This window comes from Chroicocephalus ridibundus, chromosome 7, assembly GCF_963924245.1.
Source record: "Chroicocephalus ridibundus chromosome 7, bChrRid1.1, whole genome shotgun sequence".
Lineage (NCBI taxonomy): Eukaryota > Metazoa > Chordata > Aves > Charadriiformes > Laridae > Chroicocephalus > Chroicocephalus ridibundus.
The window spans coordinates 30,088,034-30,114,597 of NC_086290.1; the positions used below are offsets into that span (position 1 = coordinate 30,088,034).

Below are 26,564 nucleotides of genomic sequence, written 5' to 3' on the forward strand. Positions count from 1 at the left end.
GCAGAAATCCCGAACTGCTCTAAAACACGTGAAGAGGAAGCTCTATGCAGGAATATTACTGAGATCCTTTCACTCCACATGCTCTGCTATTCAAGACTGGCAAGGAAAAAAATGAGGAAAAATAGGGAGAACTGAGGTTTCCTATGAAAATTTCCCCACAAGGAAATGTTTAGAGATCTGCAAAAGAAACTTAGCTTGGGAAAGAAAAGCTATGCATGCAATCATCACGTTATGCAGAAAAAAGAAAGGAAAGATGGGGAAAAGCTGGCTAAGGGGAGGAGCAACGAGAAAGCAGCAGGCAATGTTTTAGTCTACTTGGTGGGTTTTGCTCAAGTTAATTTGTTTCTCTAAAATTGTAAGCCTACATTCCTGTTAAAAATTAAACACAATCACATTACCCAAATTTATAAACATCCTCCTAATACAAAGTGGTTTGTCTACAGCCTAAGTTGTGAATTTCAGTGCACAGCACAGAAACATGCCTTAGAAATGCAATACCAACACGGCAACTGACCACACTGAGTACCTATATCCTTCATTAGTAGATACTTTGCCACAAGTTAGCCCAGTTATGCTCATTTGCACAGCATGAGCACATTTGCACATGGCTTTGTTCTAAACACAGGGGCACAGAGTTTCTATATGAGCAGAAAAACACCAAAAGGATTAGAGTCAGAAACAACAAAGTGATTTACAACACACAAGGGGTGACTCTACCTGTCACATTAGGTCTGGAAGGCAAGAGTGTAACGAAGTTCTGTAGCTAAATCAAGGTGTTGAGATAATAAAACAGGAGAGAAATCTTGATCTCTTGCAAGTATTAGTCTGTAAATTACCATTCTCCCAATCACCCAGGTTAATGAATTTTCAAGTAGCACCACCTGACCTTAATTGTGCCCTGTATGAGGCACCACAGGTGTGGTGACCTTAGCTGTGCTGAGCTTCACTTTTGACACCTGAGACAGCAAAAGGCAACAGGAAAAATAAAGTGGCATAAAACAGAGAGAGAGGGAGACCGAGGCATAACAGAATAGCTACCCCTGAACGGCAAGATCTTGGAGAATCTTGAATTTGTCACTTAAAGCACACACAGTGAGCACACGTTTTGATGCCTGTTGTAGCATCCCATTTGAAATAACGTGTTCAAAATCTAACACGCAAAATGAGACATAATGAGATCTTCACTGCCCAACTGTGAAGAACGTGAACAGATGAATAAAGTGTTCTTTAGGAAAACAGCAATCTTTCAAAATATGAAGTGGACAGATCACCTGCATTTTGGAAAAGGTGAGGGTTTTAATCTTAGATATATTTGAAACTGAGAGGAATTTTCCTCATAGGCATGGAAGACAGTCGTTTTTGCAGTGAGTAAATCAAACACGCAGGATAGGGAGAAGAACACTGTGCATCTCCAGAGGGGGAGCTCCTCCCATCTCCACAGCATCAAATTAAATTTCCACAACCAGAAAGATACTCAGTGAAACTCTGTTTATAGAAGAAGTTTGTTCATCTTTAGAACTACGTGATTTCCTTATGTGTGTCTTGAAAAATTACTTATTGCATACTCTCAAATTCATATTTGTAACACGCATCTTAATGACTATCTGGAACTCTTAGAAATGCTATAAAAAGAACAGTATCTGTTTTTTAAAACAGTAACCTTGCTATTTTTTTTAGCTGTTTTTCCTAAGAAAACAAGCTTTTGCAATTGAACTGTTTGCTATCTCTTTTCCTATGCTGGTGGCTTTTTGGTTGGTTAGCAAATTTCAGTCAAATATGACAAACTGCTAGAAATCTCAATATAATTTCAACTTCAAGAAATTGTTGTGAAGTTACTGGCAGCTGGTAAATGAGGGAAAAGCAGGCAGAACTGACCCATTTGTAACCTGTTGAGCAGTTAGCCGCTGGCCAACCAGTGGAACATCCTGGCTTGCTGGCCAGCCGGCCTCAACGTGCTCTCTCTGCTGAGCCAAAGCATGCTCTGTGCTGCCCGGCTTGCTGAAGGGCATGAGACAATGGCGACTAGGGGGAGAAAGCAGTTGCAGAAGGGGAAGGGACAGGCTGGACAAGTCTCCATTAATTCTGCCACCTGCAGCAACCTTGCCCGTATGAACTTCTTACGCCAGCTTTGTCACCACAGCACTGTGGAATAACCACCTCTAGAATAACTGTCTGGAGACTAATCTGCCTAAAGCAGCATGTCTCAACATCACCGCAACTACCTTTTAACTGAACTTACAATTTTTTTCAACACTGTTGTTTCCTTTCTTGCCACACAGTTTAACATTTTCCACTGACAGTCTGATTTATTAGTTATTTAAGTTCCTTGGGCCAGACCTATACAGGATAAAAAAGCATGTACTACAGTTTCACTGACGGTAAACTTGTCACCAATTTACTCAGAGTTTTTTAACATGGCTTCAAATTATAATTTTACATGGTTCATTTGGATTCTTAGGAAGTTTTCAGGCAATACATTCACCTGTGTTATGCACGAGGAAGAGAAATATACCTTTTCTTGGACTTGTGCATAGAAAGGAATCCAAATTGATGAAATCTTGAAACATGGATGGCCCTCAACAGGGAGCAGTCTGAGTATTTTATTTTTAAAATGGCTTTAATCAGATAACATAAAAATTCGTGGGGTTTATTTAAATGAGCAATTGCCAGCAGCACTATGGACTTGATAAGAACAGCAGTGACCTGAGTGGTAAACCTCAAACTTTTCTCTAAAAGTTCACAGAGCTTGTAGCAGCAAGATTTTCACATTAAAACCAAAACTTTAGGAGAAAATAATAGGAGACAATTACAGTTCTCATAGCAAGTACTCTCTCACCTCTGTCAGATACATGCTAGACAGACGCAAGTGCCTTATCTTTTGCATCTACCCCGCTCCTGCAGAAATGATGCACCCTGTACACATACACGAACCATCTGCTGATGAACATGCACCAGGTGTTGCACTCATGCAGTAGAAAAATTTGGATCACAATTTAGCAAGCTACATTCCTGGGCTGAGTACTACATTATTATTAGAATCAGACAATTTCCAAGCCAGCAGGCACTGAAGAAAACTTAGGAATCCCAAAGAATGCAGCCACGTCAGCTTTCACATTGTGCCATGTGTGCTTTCTGATTTGAAAATGTGACATTGTGTCTTATTTTTAGTCATTTATCTGATGAACCAATGCCAGGTGTATTGACCTGTATTTTTAGTTTTAAAAAGCTTGTTTCTCTAGCCTGAACCTGGGGTCTTGGAAAGACTCAAAATTGGCAGGAGTGAAGATAGCTTAAGCAGCAATTCTGCTGTGTTTGGAAGTACTCCTCAGGAACTCCACCAGCCAACTACCACAGAAAGGACAGAAAACCAACCAAACCACTACAGACCTGAGCCACAGGCTTCAATGGCATAAAATCTTCTGTAACTCTCAACAAGAGATATCAGATCTGCCCCAATCCACAATTGCTGTCTATTTTAGTACTTTTGCTTTGACCATATCTACGTTTACTGTTTCCATTTCCACCAAATATAATAGAAAACATTTGAGTAAAAACCGCTGGAGTACTTCCTAAACAGATACACCTGCCTTCAGGTCTCAGTTATTCACATCCTTCCAATGGAAAGATGTGGCTAGTTAACTGGAGAAAGATCTCAGTGAAAGAATTTCATTCAACTTGTTAACAGCTGATCTTTTTATTTTGTCTTTATTCAACATTAGTTAATAGGATTCTATGGGAAGGGCTGTATCATGCCTTCAAAGAACAGAGGGCTTCTGTGCACACAAATAAAAGCAAGAACAGAAGGTTCCAGGTCTGAATTCCCTGAAAAAGTGATTCCTGAAAAAACAGTTATATGGCAGTGTATGTCAATAATATAGAGTAAAAAAGAGAAGACATCCCGAGAAGAAATCCCACTCAAGACAGAGGTAGAAGAGGTATCACTCTGTCTTGTACATTTTGTTGGGCGTTGGTTCTCAAACTAAAGTCTTCTTGTTACCTTGCTGGATTCCTCCAGTTGAGTGCCTCGTTTCCAGGCCTCAGAAAACATGGAGCTGACAATACTTTGGGAACGGACATGTCCAGCTGGCTGGGTGTCAGAAACTCCACTGTCAGACTGATTAGAATGATTTGATTGGGATTCTGTTTGGAAGAAAGTTAAGAAACAGTTAGTACATGTTTCTGAATGTAAAACTGAAGTCAGTGTCCTTATAATGCAACCCTGTGTGACATTTATTGGTCACACTTGTTAAACATGTTATTCCACCAAAGGACATTGTTCCCACTACTGCATAAGCTCTAGCTCACATCCAGGCCGTTGCTGTCTGGAAAACAGAACAGTGCAACAGATCCCTGGTATTAACCAAATCTGAAGCTCCACAAAGATGACAGCATGTCAGATACGCTGCAGAGTAAAACCACACTGCAGTTGTAACAGTTCTGAAACACCCAACAGCTCCTGCACTCCTTCCCAGCACAACCTTAGACACAGATGCTCGGCACAGGCTGAGGACAGGCAAACTACGCTAGCCGAGGCTTCTCTCCATTCCTCCCCCTCTCCTTTTCTCAAGGGAAGAGGAGTGATACACATCCTGCAACCAACAAACGCAGATGATGCTCTGGGTCCATGGGGTATCTTAAAAAGACAGCAGCAGCCACTGCCAGACAGATTTAGCCAGCCTGGCACCTGCCTTCTGTGTAGTCCCAAGCTGTCCTGGGGAAAAAGAGCATCTAGGCACAGGCTGAACTGCAGCTCTGGCAGAACGTGCATGGCTGGTGGGCTGTGGACAAGACAAATTTTATCAGAAAAACACCCAGCTTGTATGGAGAAATTGTCAGTAATTGAGAATTTACTGCTACACGCAGCAAGCTGTTCCACACAGTTTTAAAAATATGGTGCCTTCCCAGTAAGGCTGAATTTGCTTAGCTTATTCTCACAGGCTACTCCCTGAACCTTTCCAATTCAGTAGCATTACTTCCTGACCTGTTTCTGTGATGAGCAAAACACTTTCACACAATAACCTGTTTTCAATAATGAAGCTTGCCCCTGAGGGTTCAGAATAACCTGGCAGAGTGTCAGTCAGCTCTGAACAGTGAAATGAGGCTATATAAACCATTCATCAATTTTTTAAATTTTATGTGCCACAAAAAACCAGTCCGGGTCCTGCTGAGAGGTAAAGAGGAGCATGTTACTGCAGGCACACACAGTTTGCAACAGGAACAGAAACAGTATTTTCAAAGTTTGTCACTAAGGCATTGTTTGGATCTTGCCTTCGGGCAGAGACTATTTCTCATTTTCCAATTTCAAATATTTCAGTCAACAAAATCAGTTTACGAGCTAGATGCACAAGTCTCTATGTATCATTAAAACATAGTTGTTTTTTGTCTTTTCAGACAGGTGAAGATAAAGGCATCAGGAATTTGAAAGGAAGTTACCTCTTCTCAGTATCAGAAAAACATTCTTTTTTGGAGGTGAACAAGAAAGTACTATATGTTCCAAATACATACAACACTGCAAGTAATATAAAAAATTAGTTTTTTATATGTTTTTATATATATATTAAACATAAAGTCTATGTTTTAGACTAAACATAGCATAAAAGACTTTGGAGAAACAGACCATTTTCTGCAATAGTCTTTCCTGAGGTGTCCAGATAGCAGATGATAAAAAAGCTAAATCAAGTCTTTCTATTATGAGACAGACCACGTTATTACCTGGCAAACTAGATGAGCTGGAGCCTGACTTGATACTGGAGCTAGACAAGGAAGTCCAGTCATATGCTGATTCTGTTCTCTTCAGTGCTTCCTGGTAGTTCATGTATAGTTGCTTCCCGTACTAAGCAAAATGACAAACAAATTTAACAACTGTATAGGGTGTGCATCCTTTTCACACTGTTGAGCTCCACCTCTGGCTTCTCTGTTCCACCATTTTTCCCCCCACCCCAGAAAGACACAACAGGCTCTTTTTTAAGGAGCTCCGGCAACATTAATCCAGTTCAAATTTCATTTTGTTTTATTTAACAAAAGTGGCAGCTCCCTTACCCCAACCTTTTCCCTTTTTATTAGTGAACTGCTGGAAGAAAGAAAAACAGTTTACTTATGCTAGAAGAGAGGGTGTCAAGCAAGAAATGGGCCAATGAATAAATTTAACCAACGCGGGGATCTTAGAAAACAATTCTGTTTTCTCAATTCTCTTCTTTTCTCATAAACCTTCTTTTTAAAATCTGTAAGAGAGCTGGCTAAAATCTAGCCATGACGTCAGTTAGAATTTCATCACGTGACAAAGAGATGCAGCAGAAACAAGAAGAAAGGGCACAATTACTGAATTATCACAACAATAAAGCCTAACAATTTTGCTAGGGAATGAAATATGCAGGAAGATTGTACAGTTCACAATCACAATAGTTAAACAGAGGGAAGTTAGATTTAGCATGTATTTTGCTAGGTAACTGTAAATAGTTTCAAACAGATGACAACAACTCATGACAACAGTGCAGGACTGTCCAGAGGAGGTTACCTTAGCGATCCGGATGCCATTGATCCATTGGTGTAGAGTTCTTACATCATCACAGCAAAGATACTTGATATACTGGGATTTCTTCTGGATCTGAGGATGCTGCAGAAAAATTGTTAATTCTCATCAATATTTTAATAGCTAGGAATGCAAGAAAAGCCATTTATCTGTTGCAGTCTATACAGATAAACTTAATGCTGGAAGCTCTTCACAAGTAGTCTGTATTTTGAGCCCACTTAAAAATGTTTGAGAGTATTTCAGGAGGTGGCAGCGAGGATTTCTTCACATACAGATTGGCAATGTGTCCAGTGTGCATCAATTGCAGGTTTGAAACACTGAGAAAGGGTGAATCTTTCAGTATTTTAGTATTTCTACATACTAACAGAGTCTTCTGTACCTGTGAGGCTCTTTAGAAACCTTTATACTCTCAAATCAAGTAGTCAGAACAGTCTCAGCTTGTAAAAACCTTTCCTAAACACAAGCAAGTGACTGCTGAAGTGTAAAGAGTTGTCTCCTTTCACTGCTGTATTGACTAACTCACCACCTAAGGGAAGAAACTAATATTTCACCTTACTCTACACCAAAACAGACTGGAGGACACCACGCACACTGTTCTTCTCTGCTTTTGTATGGCTTGAGGGAGACACTCCACAAATGACACTGTTAAGCACAATTCCATTTGCAGCTTGTAGAGCCTTCAAGGTCCCCACCCTACTGATACAGGGCTATCATCTAAAATACCTGTTGCTCCCACATGCACGTATAAAAAAGAAAAGGTGCTGTATTTATCATTTCAACAGTCAAGAACGAAAAGTGTATTTTTCAAAAATCAGACACTGAAAATCATTCTGGATGGATTATTCAGTTGTTTCCTGTCCAGGCTGTAGAAGTTATATGTCTCACAGCTGTTGGGGCAACTCTGAACACTCAAGTTCTTATCATTTCCTGTGTTAGCTTACAGTTCAGTGACACAGACTTTTGCTAGATGATCACAGGTATTTAAGTTTCACTGAAGACTGTCTGAAACATATATCAAAGAACATTTAATCTCTTTTCAGAATATTTTCTCCTGTTGTCTTCCAAACATAATTATTTCAAAATGAACAAGAACATGTTTATCTCCATAAACAGAATATATATAACTAACTTCATTATGATGTTAGATAATTGTTTTCATTTTTCACTACCAGCCTCTTTCATATACATGTTGTTCAAAAAAGAAGAGTCTATAGAAGCACAAAAAATTACTTCACTAACAAGCCATCTTTTTCCTGGACTTGTTAAAAAATTTGGCTATATGGAAATAAAAGAACCTCTCGGGAATCTAACATTTACGACCAAGGAGCTAATATTATATACTACAAATGTTATATTTAATGATAGCACAGCAGCTGTCTTTCACAGTAAGGGCTCAACAGAAACAAAGGAAGCAAACATGTAAAGACAAATCCATTCTGGGCTTCACTCGGTGAGAATCGGCCTTTGAATTTCTGCCACTCACCTCTCCAAAAACACGTTCATGTTTTGGAGATATTTCCCAGCTTAGTGAATCTTTGTGTCACAAAAATGAATTTCTATTAAAAAAAACCTGTATGGCTTCTATATGTTGGTACTAATATAAAACACTGATGTAACATTTTAAGAATGGAGGAAGGCAGAACTCAATCCTACTTAATATGGTAATTTGGTGATTCATCAGTTCCACACTGAAAACTTTGTCTAGGTTACGCAACTAACTCTACCCCATTAATTTACTTAAATAAGCCAATAAGGAAAAATTTAGACGCATTAAAATTTGGCTTTAACATTTTCATGTATTCAATTATGCTCAGAATGGCAATACTTTTAAAAAAATTCTATTTAGATAAGACTTAGTCTGTGTGGTCAACAAGTCTGAAAAAATAAATCACTATTAACCTGTCCAAATGATGCGGATAGAAAATGACACGTAAGCAGAAGAAATCAATTTTCTTCAAGGAATTCATAAATACCTACAAACACTGACATTTTTGCTTTTTATTGCATTCAATTAACTACACCAATGACCTATAAGAACATGGAAAATATTTCCAGTTTCAGCTTTCTCCCTTAATATCATGACTCATATTTGATATTCAGCGTCTACCTCTCAGTGGGTCCAAATGTACATTGTCCTGTCTATTGGAAGGTTAAATCCTTTTTTCATGCAGCGGACAGGTAGCCACACACTCCAGGCACATACGACATTCTAATGTACGGACATATGCAACACCAGATGAACCACAAATCAGGGAAGCTAAGAGGTCAAAGGAGAACTGTAAGTGCAACTATAACCATTTCTTGTTACTTGCACTACTTTCCAATCCATGAAGACACTTCACTTGCTATGAACATACGGTGAAAACCTGCTTAAAAATAGCTTTGTAGCTAGCTATGCTGCAGGAACTGACATAATTTTGGACACTGTATGGGAGTCAAGAGAGTGGGAGATGAGTTGATGCAATTTATAATAACTTGAAGTGCTTAAGTTATTAATCTCACAGTTTAAGATCAGGTCATCACCACTGTCATAACATTTTCTTCTACTTGTTCTTTCTACCTGTCCTTTATACTCACAAGTTTCTCCCTCTATAGCACCCTGTTTCCCTCAGGTTGGGCTGTATGGATAAACTTGAGTCTCATACCAATTTCTGCACAACTCTGGACCTACACTCTGAGAAGATGGCAACTCCCTGAAGTTAGCCTTTCAAGGGCCTTTCTCACTGAGCCTTAATTGTTGTAAGGTACAGAGTTGCCAAAGGGACAAAAAGAGTTCAATGTTATGTTTCAGAGTATGATGAACAATTAAAGAGACTGGGAACCATCAGTCTGGAAGCAAGACAATTCAGGGCAACACAAACACGTTTACAAAGTCATGAGGAGCACGGAGAACATGCAACCATTGTTCACTAACTCTTCACTTCCTATACAAGAACGAGGGGAAAATGAAATGGAAAGCAACTCAGAATAAGTAAAAGAGTGTAGAAGGTGTACCCAATTGCTGAAGCATGCGAAAAGTTTCTTGGAATCCCAAAAGAGGCAGGACATACTCAAAGAGCAAGACTGCACCTATGGCTATTAAACAGCCAAGATTCACTCCCTGGCTTCCTAAATTTCTAAAGGCTGAAAAAGTATTCTGTGCAAGTATTTCTGCAAGACTGTCCTCTACTTCTAATTTTCCCCTAAGCAGCTTATAAAGAAAGCCACTGTCAGAGAAACCTAGACTGCTAGATGAATCCAGTGAAGCCATTCTTCTGCTGCTTCTATGATATTTTTTCCTCCTCCACCACATAATCCACATGGATCTTCTGGCAGGAGGAGGAAATCTGTCAGCCTGATGGGGAAGAAAGTGATTCATAGCCATTTCTTCCCTCTGCACTAGTCCCCGCATGGCATTTTCTCATTTGTTTACTGTCTTTCTGTCAAGGAGGCTCATTACAACAACTCCACAGAAAATATAGCTAAACATAGCTTTCTCATTGTCACTGTAACTTATGGCACTTTAGATTTCTCATGTGCAGAATGAAAACAGTTTAGAGATCCACCCTGAAAACTGCCAGGCACAGTTTTCCAATTGTTATATTACTGTAAGAAGCATATTCTAAATTATAATCTCTCCCAAGATTAACATGGTGTTAATCAGCTCTTGCTCACCATTAGAAAGTGTAGTTATTATAAGGGACTAAGATTAGTGTGGAAATGTTTCAAGATCTTTAATTGCTCTTTTCAGTATCGGAATTTTAAGAACAATTAACAAGTTACCTTTAGCACTAAACAATAGTCTGTGGGTGCTTTGTATTTGTTCCGATAGTCCTGTCCATAGTAAACATTGACATGATCTAGCTGTAGAAAGCACACGAGATCCCGCGAGACCTATTAAATACAAAAATAATGATTTACAAAACATCTTTATAAGAAAACCATACACACTGACAAAATCAATCTAGTGTTAAGATCCAATATGAATATAAGGTCTAGTTAAGGTCTAATATTAGTTTCAATCTGATTCGAAAACTACCAATACAAGAAGGAGATACAGCCATGCATAACATCTTACATCAGACGTTAATTTTAAACCAGGATATCTTTTTCCCAAATTCAGTCCGGTTTTTTGTGTTTTGTCTGCATTTTGCCTTTTGACAACATTTTACACCGGACTACTAATATTTATTCAGAGTTGGTAATCAATAGAGAGTAAATAGTATTGATTGACCAGGAACTTTTTAACAGCTGCTGGTTACATTTCATCTTCGTAATAATCAAGGTGTCCAAATTCCAGTGTGACCGTGAGTACAATTCTAATGATGTTTGGCAGTGACCGCAGGGCACCAAATTTGAACAGGCTATCTTGCATATAGATTGTTTTAACAAAGCAAAGCGCTGTGGAAAGAACATCTGAGATATATCCATTTCTAAAGGGAGCTGATGTGCTGACAGAGATTTCCTCTTCATTGCCAGCTGTGTGGGAAGTGGACTTCCTGTACTGGGGATCAGCTGAGGCTGTCAAGACTGACGGATTCATGGACAACTTGAACTTATTATAGCCTTGAAGCTATAATGCATTTGTAGCAGCTTTCTATTTACTTTTCATTATTGATACACACAGAACAGCAGTAAGTGACACTAAAGAAATGGTATTATATTTACCAGTTTCAAAAAACGTAGCACAAATTGGTCCAAAAAGAATCCCATTTATATGAACTAACTGAAAACAATAAAATTATGCAAACTGGTTGTGGAGCTGGTCTGATATTTTATGATTGGCATTTGCAGTGCAATTTGATCCTTCATCTGAATTCTGCTCAAGAAAAGACAGCCTCTTAACTCCACCAATCATTTTTCCTTAAGTGCTTCTGAACACCTAACTCTGAGCTCATTCAAAAAGCAGACCCTTCGTCTTGTATTTTTAAATTTGAGGTTACACCCTTACATCAAGTACTACCACAGTAACCTACACAATATTTCCATGATAAAGTTGCACTTTTAATTAAGGGATGTGGCACTAGGCAAGGCACAGCTAAGTCAAAACTTAAGGCTGACTCTTGCGTGCATGATTTACCAGCAATAAACAATTCAGGGAAATTGTTTTAAAATAGCATACCTTTGCCTTCCCTTTAGGGACATAGTAGATTCCAGAAGCTCGAAGAAGAAAGTAACGTTTCTTCCAAGACTTCTTACCATCCTCTTTCAGCCACAAAACTCCCTCAATCTCTGGCACAGTTACAGAACTTCCACAGAAACATTCCTGCCAATAAACACAGTGGTTTGAGAAGAGAGAAAGAGACAAAACATCCAGCGTGCAGCAGTTTGTTCTTAATGACTGAAATTCTGCAATTCTTTATCTAAGGAATGCACACATAACAGGGACAGCTCTTTTTTTCATGCAGTAATACGAATTAGAGATTAATTCTAGAAGCTGTAAGTTATTCAAGCATAATAGGGGATCTTAGCATTTTCTCAGTGTAAGAATGACAACAAAAATATTAGCAGCTACCGTAAAGATTTTCTAACCACTGCTTATCAGTAATAGATCCCCCAATGGCTTTACTGGCTTTATAGTCATGAGCTCACCTTATAGATATAGCCTCATAAATCTAAGTATACACAAAACCCCCTTACATATACACCAGACACATCTATAATTCATTCCATGAGTACTTTCTTGACACTTTCTTGCCAACACTACAAGTTCTGTTAAGGTTCTATTTATAAAGAGCTAACTGAGGAAAACAAATGGTTTAAATACAGTCCAGATTAATATGTAGGAGAGAGATTTATGAGTAATCCTAGAAGACAGAGAGAATTAGATAGAATTACAACCCTCTGCATGTCATGGCTTCAAGCATCTTTTTGATCCACAGTATTCACATCACCGCTTATTAAAACCCATATTAATAATATACTAAGAGCACGCGTATGCTATTTATAAGTTAAATTGTATTCAGTATAATCCAAAATTAAATACCCCAAACATTCACTTTTGTGTAAGTATTGAAACAATAATCATTATTCTGTAAATCAAGTGGAAGCCATGACACTTCAGCATAGTTACATGTCTACAAAAATGTCACAAGACCATTCAGTTTTCAGCTTATGGAGGCTATGTTTACTGTTTGCTTTATTTGCTCCACACATTTTTTTTGTTGTCCTTAGTTCTGTAAACTACATAATGAGTTCAATATTAATTGACTTTCTTTTCTGCCACTCATTTTTTAAATTTAATATTTGGTTGCTTATTTTAAAACATAACTGAAACAATTTTTAACTACTTTGCTTACTAACAAAATTTAAAGTATTAACGTAGACCAGTCACTCAACGAATGCTATACAATTTTGTAGAGAACACCCATTCGGTGAGTACTAGTAAAAAAATCCCTACCGCCACAGGTGAAAAAAAGAAGTGGCAGTTCTGCAAATTTCACCCGGTTTTAGCCACAGTTACAGGTAACCTCATTTTGATTATCACTGTGTATGGTATTTTAGTTATTAAAGAAAATAAAGACACATTTTTATTAACTGATCATATCTGAAACATAAAAATAGCCGTTTATCTCAAATACAACACATTCCATTCACAGTTGTTCCAGAATTACATTCAGCTCCGTTCATCAATTTCAATCATTACAATCTTTTAGAGTTCAGCTTCCGACTCTGCAATGACCACTATAACCTTTTTGTTTTGTCAGTCTTACCTCCAGCAGCACCTCTTTATTTCTGTCTGCCATCTCAGAGGTTTCTTTCTTCCCCAGAAGATAGTTCTGTAACAAGAGAAAGCTTAATATTTCTATAGGCATTCTGAAATCAAGGCAAATAACATTTCTCATTCACCTCTCTGTAGCAGTAAGAAAAAATCAGCAATTATCAAAGAACAATACATTAATTGAACAAAACTTTGTAGTCCAACTGAAACTATCTGTCACACTGCTAAATACCAAATGGAACTAAGTTATAACCACCTTTTCCAGAAACATCAATCGGTCCATACCCTTATCTTAACAGCCTCATAAATACACTGTCCTGGTTTTCCACAAAATAAACAGCTGCCTGGTACGATGCATCCAGAAATAAAAATACCATGAACTTGAAAATCCCACAATAAAAACATTTAAAAACCCAGAATCTTTAAACTTGTTACATACTGCCATTATTTATGTGCTCAAAGAAGTGACACTGAAGCAATGTACTTCTTTCCACCTTGCCTTGACAAGTTTGCTAAATAAAAATATTTATTTTTCATAAAGAATTACTAAATACTCCTTCTCTTCTTAAAAGGAACCTAATTATGCATAGGTACTGTATAATAAGAAGTTTTGTACTCTTCTTCAGCTTGGAAAGGACTGGGACAATGAAAATCTTCCGCTTCCTAACCTCTATCTCTTATACTGGAAAAAAAACAATATTCACAAACTTTAGCCAGTTCGGTATTTTAAACTAAGGAGAAATACTGGTTTTATGCTGGTACCTCATTCTTGTTGACAGTGCCTACCATATGTACTGATAGTAAAAGTATCAACTACATGCTTTTAAAAATAATTGAGAGTTTTTCTGCTTCATCACAAAGCATTTGAATAGGGGCTGGTTTTCAATTCTTGCTCACACACACACAAAAAAAAATCAAGTACACTGATGGTGTCCCAAAGGATGAGTGTGCAAAACTGACACTCAGTTTACATCCAAGACATTGCCACAGAGATGCCATACAGACATAAAAGTAATCTATGACGCCAAAAGAGAATACATTAGGTAAGAGTTAAAAGAGAGATCAAGGGATATTCTTTCCAATTCTTTTCAATTGAAATTCTTCAGAGACACCTTCTGCTTTTGCATTTATTTTCCTCCACTCCCTTACAGTACTGAACTGCTGCTGGATACCAAATCTGTAGCCATCATTTAAGAGAAGAGAGGCCTTTGAGGCTATTTGAGAGAGAAGAGGGGCCTTTGGTTTCCTAAGAAGGCAACAGAAACACAGGTGAAGAGAGGCAGGTCCCAGCGTCCACAGGGAGGGACACATGCTCTCTTCTCTTCACTTGCCATTTGACCATGGTGTAGCTATTCTCTTTGATTTTCTTTTCCCCTTCTTGCCAGCAACAGTGGAGAGGCATTACTACTAGAAATATCTGTCAACACCTTTCTTGCACATTTACATCTTTGAACAGCAGTAAGTATTGGTGTAAACGTCATAAGACTGCTTGCCTTCACCTCCATTAAAATTACCCACAAACACATTAGCAAACAGATTGCTTCAGCTCATGGTTTTCTGCTAGGGACTTGATTTTGTGCCAACCACAATATGGATGTACATGGTGCTGAAATGTAAAGCTGCCTGGCATTTTAATACATACACAAGTATCAAAATAAAAGTATGGAGATGAACGCTACCAAAAAAAGAAAGAAAGTGGAAGCAGGCATGCATGTGTGCACGCGCACACGCATTTAATGTGAATCTCAGGCTTACCTGCGGATTCTTGAAAAGTGCGTATTTCTCTATACGTTCCACGAACATTAGTTTGTTTTGACTATCTCTTGTCCAGTTCAGAAGATTTTCAACTAAATTTTCATGATCTTCAAAGATCCTTTCTGCAGGAATAACAAGAGAGCAAAATACATTTGAATCTGTCACATTTTGTGATAGAAACTACTCTGTAGTCGTATCTGGGAGACAAGGCATATATGGAGAGAAAACAGAGTTCAAGGTCTACTAAAATGGGGAAGTTTACACTAAGAAACTAAAAGAACTTAGTCAACTTTCAGACGTATCTGGTTTTACACACACTCTCACTCAACGCTTTCACTTCTGTCTCCTCAGGCTTATAGGTCCATCAATATATGAAGTGTTTTTCTTTTTTTACCTGACAAAGCCTACCATCCCACATGAACACAGCAGACAACGTTTCAAATGTTATGAGTACAAATAGGAAGGTTATCACATTTATATGTACTCTGGTCCACACAATCCCTAGAGGAATTTATTAGGCAGCTTTTCAGCACAAAATCTGTTTTTACATCCCCAATCATTATGTCACTTGTAAGGTATCAAAAAAGTAACAAAGACAATGATCAGAGGGGAAACAAAATGCCTCTGAAATGCAGAATACCCATGGTTAGTGGGGGTAGAAGAAATCTGAGGACTGACACTGCCTATTTCTTACAATCTGTTTTGCTGAATAAATGATGTATCAATGATGGCTTCTGAGAACTCTGATCTTTTACTGAAATGGTAAAGAAATATCTGAAACCCCTTATTCTAAAATAAATAAGGAAGAATATATCTTTGGAAACCACTAGACCAACTTTCTCCTCCTTTCAAAGACACTGAAGTAGAATCTTGCTTTCCACAATTTTTTCCCTCTTAACAGAGGCCACACAGTGGCATTGCAGCAAATTATTTCTTTCAGAATCCTTTGGGACTTGCTTGACCTTTCAATTGCCAAAAAAATTGAAGATTTTTTTTTCCACAAAATCAATTACACGGCTTTTTTACAGAGGGTATATGGCACCGATCACAACCCGACCTAGGAGCTACCACTAATGAAGACTGAGATGACAGATGACATCTCAACATCTTTGGTAATTAAGCAGAGTGAATGCAACAAAATGTCATCTGTAGGGAATGAATTAAGGTTTGAGATGACAACACAACATTACTAAGGTCTCAATGAGATCTCTCTAAGAAGCTTTCAAGTTACAATTCATGACTTCCATCAAGCTCTATCAGCAACACAGCAATACTGTCTTCCAAGAAAGTAAAAAAGGTGTTACCTAACAGAAGAACAAAACAAAAAAACTTCAGAGGACTATGATACAAAAGCTTAAATCTCACTGCAGCCTCATTAGCAAAACTGGATAGCTTTCAAAACATATCAACTGTTATTACAAGAACAATAACTGAACTCAAACACGAAACAACTTATTCACTGAGTATAATGTACCTATAGTATGTAAAACTGTATATCATGCGATATTCCTATTATTAAACATACCCTCTAAAATTAAAACATAGTAACTCAGATACTTCCTAGACGTATTCTGCTCTCACTTAAAAAATGAAAACAACCTTTCTCCCAATCAAAAGAAACCTTCCAGAGTTGTTTCTGTTACAAACTTGAAGGGTAAAACTGGGCAAAGCATTTCATTCTGCATTCTGGAAATAATACCATTGAGTTCTTCTAAAAGTACATATAAAGCACCTGATTAAACCATTAGATAGTAACAGGTGGTCTCCCACTTCCACTTAGGTACACGTACCTAAATCAGACTCCTCAAAATTAGTTAAACACACACATTTGAAGCAGACCACATAAAATGCAAAGACAACCAGGAACACCACAGGCCTCATGTCTTCCTCCGCAGTTTGTTAGCTTAAAGCTTTCACCGCATTTTATTGAATGGTGCAATTAGTGAGCAATTAACTGACAAGACAACATGGTGAAATACATTGTAAAGGTATGTGGGTCTTCTATGTCTTGCTAAGGGAAAATATTATAATAAAGGAGTTCCTTCCTCTTGCACAGGCATTGCCAGAAAAAAATGTTTTAAAAGAGGCACCACCGGCAAAATAACACAATACAATACACAATAGCACATAGGGTGAGGGCTTTATTGTAATATTTTTTTCATCTGTTTTTCAAGTTCCAGTGTAAAATATATGAATCAAACTGACTGCATTTTGGATCGTCTTTTAAAAAAACACATATATAAAATCTATGAAAAACTACAGTTGCTCTACCAAGGATCAATGAAAGCCAAAATGAAAGAGGAAACTGAATTCTAATCTTTTCGCATCCCTCCTAGGTTTATCAGAAGTTAAATTCTGTCATTCACAGTATGTCACTGAGCCCATACCATAGGGTATGTATGTACTTGCCGAACACCCAACCAGAGAGATTTGTTAACCCTGGTTTCATTTCAAAATAACCTTAATTCAGCCACACTGTTAATTTGGATAAATACCAGTTTATCTTTCTGTCTGCAGCCTAGCTCTTTGTTTCTAACAGAAATTAAAAATATTTCTTCCAATGTTTTTTCCTTTATACTTCCCAGGCTGCACAGTGAATGGAAGTGTGTTATGAAAGCAAATTCAGGATGGGAAAGACCCGTGGTTGAGCCTTGAGTCCAGGATCCTGCTACATACTCATTCAAAGATTTTTCAGTGATAGAAACATAAAACTATTGCAGAACTCATAAGGTTATTTATTCAAATTATTCTCATTGGTAAAATACTACAGAATTACACCTTTGATTTTTATATACCTAATTTTGATTTACATATAATTTATGCAAATTCTTTCTAGTTTCAAAATTGCGCAACTTAAGATTTAATTTATTACAATTTTAAGGTTTTGAGCCTAGTAAGTTGTTACTTTTCATATGGAAGGTAGAATATTCAAAGGATACCTTGTCACCCTAAAATGGCCTTTTTTGTCTAACAATTAGCGAAGTTAACATGCTACATTGCCTGAAATAGAAAAGGTTTCACCAAAAGAAACAGGAAATATTTACTTGCATTTTAATTTGAAATCAGTTCTGGGCCTCTTTTTAGTCAACAAGTAAGAAGCTTAACAACTCTTTGATGTAATTCTTCTCTGATAACGGGGACTAGTAATACTGGTTTTCTATCATTTTTCCCCTTCTTTTCCATTGACATGCTACATCCGTTGACTAAATGAACAACTTACATTGTGGTATGTGTGATGGAGTGCAAAGGAGCTTTAATTGCCCTTAGAGACATTATTGCCAATTGCATTAAAACACTTAACAGAAAGAAATGTAGACAGTTTTTTGTAATAAGAGCTTTTAGGATCAGTACAAAATACTATTTATAGAGAGGAGGATGCACAGTAAGCTTTTTATCCCTTACCTGTTTCTTCCATGAGGAATACATCAAAACCAAGAGGCTCAGTGACTAGACATTAGTAAAATTACTATATCACATCTTAGAATTTAGACATGCTTTTAACATGAAAGAAGAAAACATCCTCAGATCTTTCTGAAACAACGTCATTCATGAGCTTTATTACATGAATGAACATTTACTACACGAATGAACGGGATGATGAACATTATGAAGACAAGAATTCAAATAATTCTGAGGACATAGATATAGACAAGTATTACATCAATAGATAAGAATTATAAATGTTTATATTTATTACTTACCCATTTGCAATTCAGAGATGGTTTCCACCAATGACCAGTCTAAACTGTAACCACAATGCGATTTGTCCATCAGATTGTCTAATACTTGTCTCACTGTCTGCCTCTCATCCACCATCATTGTTTTTGAGCTGTCATCAGACATGTGGACTCTGATCACCAGCTATTAAGCAGAAAATCAGCAAAATAAGAAAGATTAGTTTCCCACAATTCAAATAAAAACATGGTTTTTAAGATCTTGTTTCTTTTTCTGAGATTTTGTTAAAATAGCATAAAATATTAAGTTCAAGCAAAACACTCCCTCAAAATGTAAAAAGCCATAAATGATGGTTAGATACTTGTATCACAGACACTTAACAAGATACTGTTCTCCTTCGGTATAAGAGAGTACATATAAAGGTCTTCCCAATACAATGACCATGTGCTTTCATTGTGTGTTAAGAAGGAAAAAAAATCCCTCCTGCCAAAGTGTCCTGTTTGGATTAATAAGTGTCTTTGTGACAATTTTTCTCACATAACTAGGTGGAACAAACATAGATACAGAGTTCCGCGCAACCTTATATAGAATCAGAATTTTTCAGATGCAATTCAAGCTTTGTGCCCACTTCCTCCATATTTTCCAAAAACGCTGACTATGTAAACAACATACCTATACTAAATCCTCTTTTTCTGGGGAGTGTGAAGCATTAGTGTGAAAGAAATCTGCTTTTAAAACAGAATGGCTTTTCATAGACATTTTAAAGAGGTCACTGTCAAAAAAGAAAAATGCAGCCGTTTTTTTAACCAATCAAAAAGGCTTAAGATAATAGATTCTTCTTGCCGATTGTTATGCTTCCTTACACCTTGTTCAGCTGGAAAAGTTAAAACATGCTAGTTGTAATACACTGACTGGCTTGCTAATTCCCATCTTCCAGCCAGGACAGGGTTTTTTTAGCTTTTGACTTATAAACACTAAATGTAAAAGGCATTTTAAGCTACTGAAAAACTCCAAACGTAAAATAAGAATGCTAAATTTCAACGGAATGCTTTCAATTCTTTAATAGTGCATCAAGTAGTGGCAGTAGACTTTCTCCGCTTGGTAACCCCTGACTGCAGTCTAGAATTCTTGTATTCCATCTATCACTGGAAAATCTTGCTATGTGTAACGGGAAGGGGTCTGTAAAGAAAACAGACCCAAATTTTAAATGTGTGACTGCTTCATATAAAAGACAGGAGGCTGGACCTTTATTTCAGCTCTTGGTGGAAGTTGGCAGAGTCTTCTCAATGTGCACTAGCTGCAAAATAAGCTATTCCTTAAGAAAAACATAATGTTATTCCATATACTACGATTTTCTTGATTAGATCAGTCTAGATGAGAAATTACATTATCACTTAAGATCAGAACACTACAGTGTACCTATTTTATTTAGGGCAACTTAAGGGTAATAAACACAAATGAGAAGAATTTTGCCTACGTTTTCCAGGTGAGTATGATTAAAATAAAGATCTTATAAACCAGTATAAATAATTTACCTTTTTCACTTGTGCCTCTTTAATCTTCTCTAATGCAACCCTAATCTTCTCAGCTTTGAGTTTAGCAGCCTGTTCCTCCTAGGGGGACACAACACAAAGAATTCCAGTTAATGCAACCTGCAGTCAGGTTTGAGTGGATTTAATTTTGATGCTACCATACTTTAAAACATGAACTGAAATGATGATTTACCCATCTATAAATCCTCAACTATATCTTAGTGATGATGAAGACTATTATTTTTTAAGACAAAAAGTGTTACTACAGATACCTAACATTTAGAAATACAACCGCCATTATCTCCAAAAGAACATACTGGAGGTATGTATTTTGTACAGACACATTTCGCATTTCTCTGTTCTTCCATATTGTAAGTAGCCTTGTGCATTACTACCAAGTATTTTTAGCATATCATGTATCTACAGTCGTAGACTTGGACAATACGTATTTAACAAGAGCATACACTTGAGTACACCCAATAGATTTTTGGCTGATCGACATAAAACATAAATAGCACACTGAGAAATATCAGAATTTAACAGCACGCAGAAAGTATGGAAAACAAATCCGATAAATAGGACTCCATACTATATGCATTGGTTTGGAAGACTTTTAATTGTTAAATCTGTTTGCAATAAGTAAGTAGCCTGAATGCTCCCTGTATCTTTACTAAATCCAGGCTCACTTTAAGTATTTTAAGACACATAAATAAACGAGCATTCTTTCTTTGATGCTCTTCTAAGTTCTAATCTATTTTTGTTACAACTGGAAATGCATTAAAAATTCAGATAATTTAAATCTATTCTATCTGCTGATACTAAAGAAATCTGTATATTGTAAGACTAGCAGTATTGTTTTTTAATTTCTGGAGATTATTGATATTTCTGTTGAAAGTGGATTTGAAATACACAGCTAAACAAGCAACCACTCTTTTTAAGATGCCATATGCAGGTTTCAGATTTTAGAAATTGTAAATAGTGGATGTTCATTGTGGTTAATATCTAAAAGCATCGTAATTATTTTAAAACCTCTAGGACAATAAATAAACATATAGAATAATAAACAAATCCCCTGCAAAATATTCAATCTCCTTAGAAAAGAAAAATGAAGATTTTCCTCAGATCTGAAGTAGCACAGCCCATTACAACATCACTCAGCATGCCACAGACATTCAGTTCTGCGTTGCTTTCTTGTATGAATGTAATTCGTGGTTTCTTTACCATGTGTTTAGAAGGTTGCTTTTCTTGTAAAAGTCAAGATTCAGCTATCCTGAAATTGACAGTTTAAGTTTTCCAGTTCTCAGTGAATTACTAATATTCCTATCAACTACTAAAGTTGATATCTATTGTACTCTAACTTAACAGCTTTTGCTCCCTCACACCTGTGACCATAATATGCACTGGAAAAAGTATCAGCTAGACAAGACAACAGGCTGCCTTATGAGAAACATAATCCTGTTCAATAAAATGAACGAGTAAGTTGACACAAGCAGATATAATGTGAGCTTGAAACATTATCTGGGAACTCAATTATCTAGGAACATAGGTTTTTATTAGTCTACAGGGAACTATGGCTTTTTATTCACCATAAAGCTGGAGTCAGGTAGCCTAGAAAGGGTAGATCAGATCAGCATTCTATTAAAAACAAACAAACAATAGTGCCATGATACCTAGAATCATTTAAATGTAAAACACAGACAGAATTCTAAAATATTCTTCCTTAACATTAACCATCTCCATCTGTAGAAATAAATTATTACTGAACACGAAGGTTTTAAATACTTGTAAGTTTCTAAAAGTGATGCTATGCACCTGTGCATTATGAAATCAGCAAAAGCAAAAGATTTTTTATTTTATCACACATTTGGAGAAACTGTAATTTATGGTTTAAAAAAGCTGCTCATTACCCCAACCATAAACCTTTATTGCTGTGCAAAGGTTGACAGCACATTTGGGTTTGCTCTTCACTAAAGTCAAGCAGCACAATTTTCCACCCCATTTCACTGTACACCTGTGCAATGCAGTTATCTATAGCAAATCCCAGCAGGAGCACCTTACAGCCACAGCGCACAGGCACACGCAGCAACAAGACAGCAAGCAACAAGGAATCAGCTGGGGGCTTCTCACACAGCTGCACTAACACAGCTAAGATGACTTTGTAGACCTCAAAGTTTATAATCCATCATTCCCTAAAATGTTTTAAAAAATAATAATAAAAAAATGTAAACCAAAAAAGAATTTGAAGATTTACTATTTTAACACCTACCAATTACTTTTAATTTCCCATTGATTTTAATGTGGGTCCAGAGATCAGGATTTCTTATACTTTACTAGAGTTTAACAAAGTTGGTTTAAATTGAAACAAAAAAACAGAACTACAATTATAAAAATAAGAATCAGTTTCAACCAGCAACAAACTACAAGAAGAGGTCTGAATCTACTTACTAGAAATGCACAGAGGAAAAGAAAGCGAAAATTAGAAATTTTCACATAGTAGTCAAGGATTTTAAGTTATTCAAGTTTTGCTTTATATTTAAGTGCTGAGGCCACTGTTGCATCATTGCTGATACGACAAACAATGTTTCACTGGAGCAGGAGGAGTAACTGTCTACTTTGATTACTTAATAAAATAATTGAGTAACTACAGAATTCTTCAAAACTCACAACAATTTATTCTGTTCCTCTCCTAACAGCCAAGAAAACATCCATACACATCCCCTCCCCATCAAAGCCACCCCAAAACTGCACTCAGACACAAACACAGGCTCTCTTCACCCCCGTAGACGGAACCAAGACAACTCCTCAATGGGAGGAAGCATGTGCAATCCATCAGCTTGTACTAAGCTAACAACATTTTTCATTGCACACGGAGAAAGGTGACATGTAGCAAAAACACCTGACTGCAATCATAAACTATTCAACGCCACAAACTAATAAGGCCAGGACATACAGCCCAATCACATTTAACTTAGGTATTTATTTCCCCATTGCTAGTAAATCCTTCTAGTAATAGTGATGCAAGTTAGGTTGCCAAAGGGTCATAAACATACACACAAATGGCAGGACTGCTGCCTAGGTTATGGTTTCACAAGCAGCATATACCACCGTAAACCCCTGATACGGCTGATACACCTGCCTGCCCTGCACAGCATCACTTCTCAGCTGTAGCAGCCATAGTGCTGCTGCGGCTGCACAGACAACTCCGTCACACCTGCCTTAAAGAATGTTTGGCAACATACTTATATTAAGGGCTTGTTCATCCAAAATATCCAAACATATTGTGAACTAAAATGGAAAGAGTATAGCTCTGCAATGCAATAGTCTTAAATTAATGACTTTTTCTTTGTATTTTTATACCAGAACTCAGTTTTTAATAATTTTAGCCTGAACTGGAATATTGGAAAGGACAACCCCAAAAAATCTAAACTTAAGACTTCCTTAATATAATGATGATCACAGTCTCCTGCTCGTTTCCAGTAAAACGTGCAGTTAAAGATATTCCAGCCATGTTTTAACATTAATTATTGCAAGATGTGTGCTATGACAGAGCTGACCTTGCTCAAATAACTTCATGCCTCATTTCTACGTTGGGGCTTATTTTTTGTTTCATTGTACATTTTGAAGTGTCATTAACTGATCCCTTTTATAGAGATCAAAGGCAGAATGAAAAAAAAAGGGGGCAAAATCTCTTAAGAAGGGTTACAGTATTTAGGAAAGCTAGTATTTAATGATAAGAGGTAAGTAGCAAAGTCCACATTTTGCCTAAGTTAGCAATATAGATGCATAGACCACACGACGCACAGAAGAAGAAATTTCTTTTATGTTTAATATTTGAATCTTTTCTCTGAAGTCTCTCTTTGAATGCAGATTAAGAAGATAACTGTATAGACAAGTAGCATTGACTTCTGTAAGACTAGAAGCAAGTATCCACTGTTAATTTTCCCAGCTACAATCTAGCCTCAGGTAGAAAGTCAATCACCGTTTTTCAAGGACTCTCCTTCCTGCAGAGTTTTTATTGAAACAGAGGTTCCTGTTGCCTGAAAAAACCATATTAATATCTCAATTTGTACCTAATTCCCCAAAACTTCAAGACATCTTTATCAGCCCAATGTTTAAGGTGTACCAATCAGGACATTAATGAAGTGTTTTGTATTGGTTGTTTTCATTTATTATTAAAAAAAAAATGATGGAACACTAGAACAAGTGTGTATGTGATCAGCACTGGAAGGGGAAAGCCAAATAAGTGAACATTAACAATAGTTCTTCTGTATTTCTTGATAAACTCATCAGGACAGGCAAGAACAGCCCTACTCTAAAAAAATAATGTGTGGCAATAGTTGCACAGCCCATTTATTTACAGTGAACTTGTGTTTACAGTAGTAGTTCATGACTATTCTCAAAACATGTTTTATTGCATTTCTTTTCAAAATAACCCAGAATAACCTATATCTGAGTAAAGCAGAAGGGCAAACAAGACATTATTCTCTTTCAAAGCTCACTGAATGTGAGTGTACAGCAGTCATTTTCCTGGTGAGGGGTCCATCCTCCTTAATGTAGACATATCCCATATTCTCTCCTTCTTCCTTCCCAACTTAATATAGAGTTTTCTATATGTCTGGCACATTCCTGACTTATTGTCACCATATTGTATTATGTTAAAAAAATATGGACATGCATGGAAAGCATTGGCCATTGCAAATTGTTTTGGGCACTGTGTCTGAGAATTATTCACCCAAAAAGTTTTTAAATATTACAATGACATTACACTGAGCCAGTGCCATATTTTTCCTTTGTTCTACTTCTGTGCACTATTTGCAAGCTTTTTGCTATTAGAAGCCTAACTAACACAGAAGGTGGCTTCTGAATAGAAATTGGAAAGCAGCAGTTACATTTTAAATGCATCTCACAGTCACACTAGCCCTTGTCACAAGTTCCTACAGAAGGAATCTTTTTGTCTCACAGTCTATCAGGGCAAAGAAGGAAGGCCAAGAGATAGAGAGCAGCTGCTTGAACTTAAATGCATAATGGCATCTATGAATCTCTCCAGAACATCCCTTGTGCTTGATGAAAATTACCAAGTGCTGAAGTTTTTGTTCTGCTTTCAGCTGTGACAGTTAATTTTTTTTTTTTTTTCTATGAGCTGCTGTGTTTTGGATTTAGTATGAGAATAATGTTGATAACTGTCCTGGTTTCAGCTGAGATAATTTTCTTCCTAGTAACTGCTGTGTTTTGGATTTACTATGAAAAGCATGTTGAAAACACATATTGTTTTAGTCATTGCTAAGTGATGTTTATATTAGTCAAGGACTTCTTCAGCTTCCCAGAGAAGCTGAGCGGGAGCATAGACAAGGCAAAGCAATATTCCATACCACAGACATCATGCTCAGTATATAAACAGGGGTTGGCTGGGGCAGGGTGCGGGGAGGGGGGCAGGAATCTGCGATCACAGTTCGGAACAGGCTGGGCAACTGATCATTGGGTGGTGAAAGCAACTTGTGTTGTTTCTCTTCTGTTGTTTTTCTATTAAACTGTCTTCACCTCAACCCATGAGGTTTTTTTCCCCCCCTCCTTTTCTCCCTACCCTACAAGGGGATAGCAAGCAAGCATCTGCATGGTCCTAGCTGCAGACTGGGGTTAAACCACAACAGCTTTTCACACTCTCCCTGACGATCTTGGACCATACTACAACAACATATAGTATTTGGCAAAGTGTTAATGCTAGAAGCGTGACGCAAAGAAATTTTCACAGACAAACGTGGCAGTGCTACTTCTTATTAAAGAGAACCACTGTGCAACTTCAACAAGATCAGAATTTTATTTGCCTGTAATATCATTAAACCAACTGGTTGGGTAGAAAACTGCGATGCTACTGTCTATCTCAAATTGAAGCTGAGGAAGAGAGGATGCAAAACTAGTACCTCAACTACCTCAGAACATGAGGAAAAGCCAAAGTTAAGTTTGTCCATATTAAAATAGATGTGGATGTCCCCGTCTCTGGGGAACCCGTTTTTCTCATTTTTCACAGAATGGCTGAGGTTATCTTGTCCAACTCCCCTGCTCAAGTGGAGCCACTTACAGCCAGGTGCCCAGGACTGTGTCCAGACTGTATCTCCCTTCAGATATTTGTATATGTTGATGAGATCTGCCCAAGCCTTGTTTTTCCCAGGCCGAAGAGTCACAGATCTCCCTGCCTCTCCTCACAGGAGAGATACTCCAGTCCCTTCATCATCTTTGTGGCCTTTTGCTGGACTCTTTTCAGTGGCTCTGTAGCTCTCTTGTACTGGGGAGCCCAGAACTGGACACACTACTCCAGGTGTGGCCTCACCATTGCTGAGCAGAGGGTAAGGAACACCTCCACTCACCTGCTGGCAAC

At 37.3% G+C, this 26,564-nt stretch overlaps 1 protein-coding gene across 2 annotated transcripts in view; it reads right to left on the reverse strand.

The window, feature by feature from the left end:
• The window catches only part of RAPH1 (Ras association (RalGDS/AF-6) and pleckstrin homology domains 1), a 101,604-nt gene that overhangs the window by 9,494 nt on the left and 65,546 nt on the right, over positions 1 to 26,564 (reverse strand). For both annotated transcript variants that reach the window (XM_063341509.1, XM_063341508.1), the window contains 9 exons: positions 20,195 to 20,272; positions 18,686 to 18,845; positions 14,985 to 15,106; positions 13,222 to 13,287; positions 11,631 to 11,774; positions 10,292 to 10,402; positions 6,515 to 6,613; positions 5,713 to 5,833; positions 3,998 to 4,140 (listed from right to left, as the gene is read on the reverse strand). In XM_063341509.1, coding sequence (XP_063197579.1) covers positions 3,998 to 4,140; positions 5,713 to 5,833; positions 6,515 to 6,613; positions 10,292 to 10,402; positions 11,631 to 11,774; positions 13,222 to 13,287; positions 14,985 to 15,106; positions 18,686 to 18,845; positions 20,195 to 20,272 — 1,044 coding nt within the window. The remainder of the gene's footprint in view (positions 1 to 3,997; positions 4,141 to 5,712; positions 5,834 to 6,514; positions 6,614 to 10,291; positions 10,403 to 11,630; positions 11,775 to 13,221; positions 13,288 to 14,984; positions 15,107 to 18,685; positions 18,846 to 20,194; positions 20,273 to 26,564) is intronic.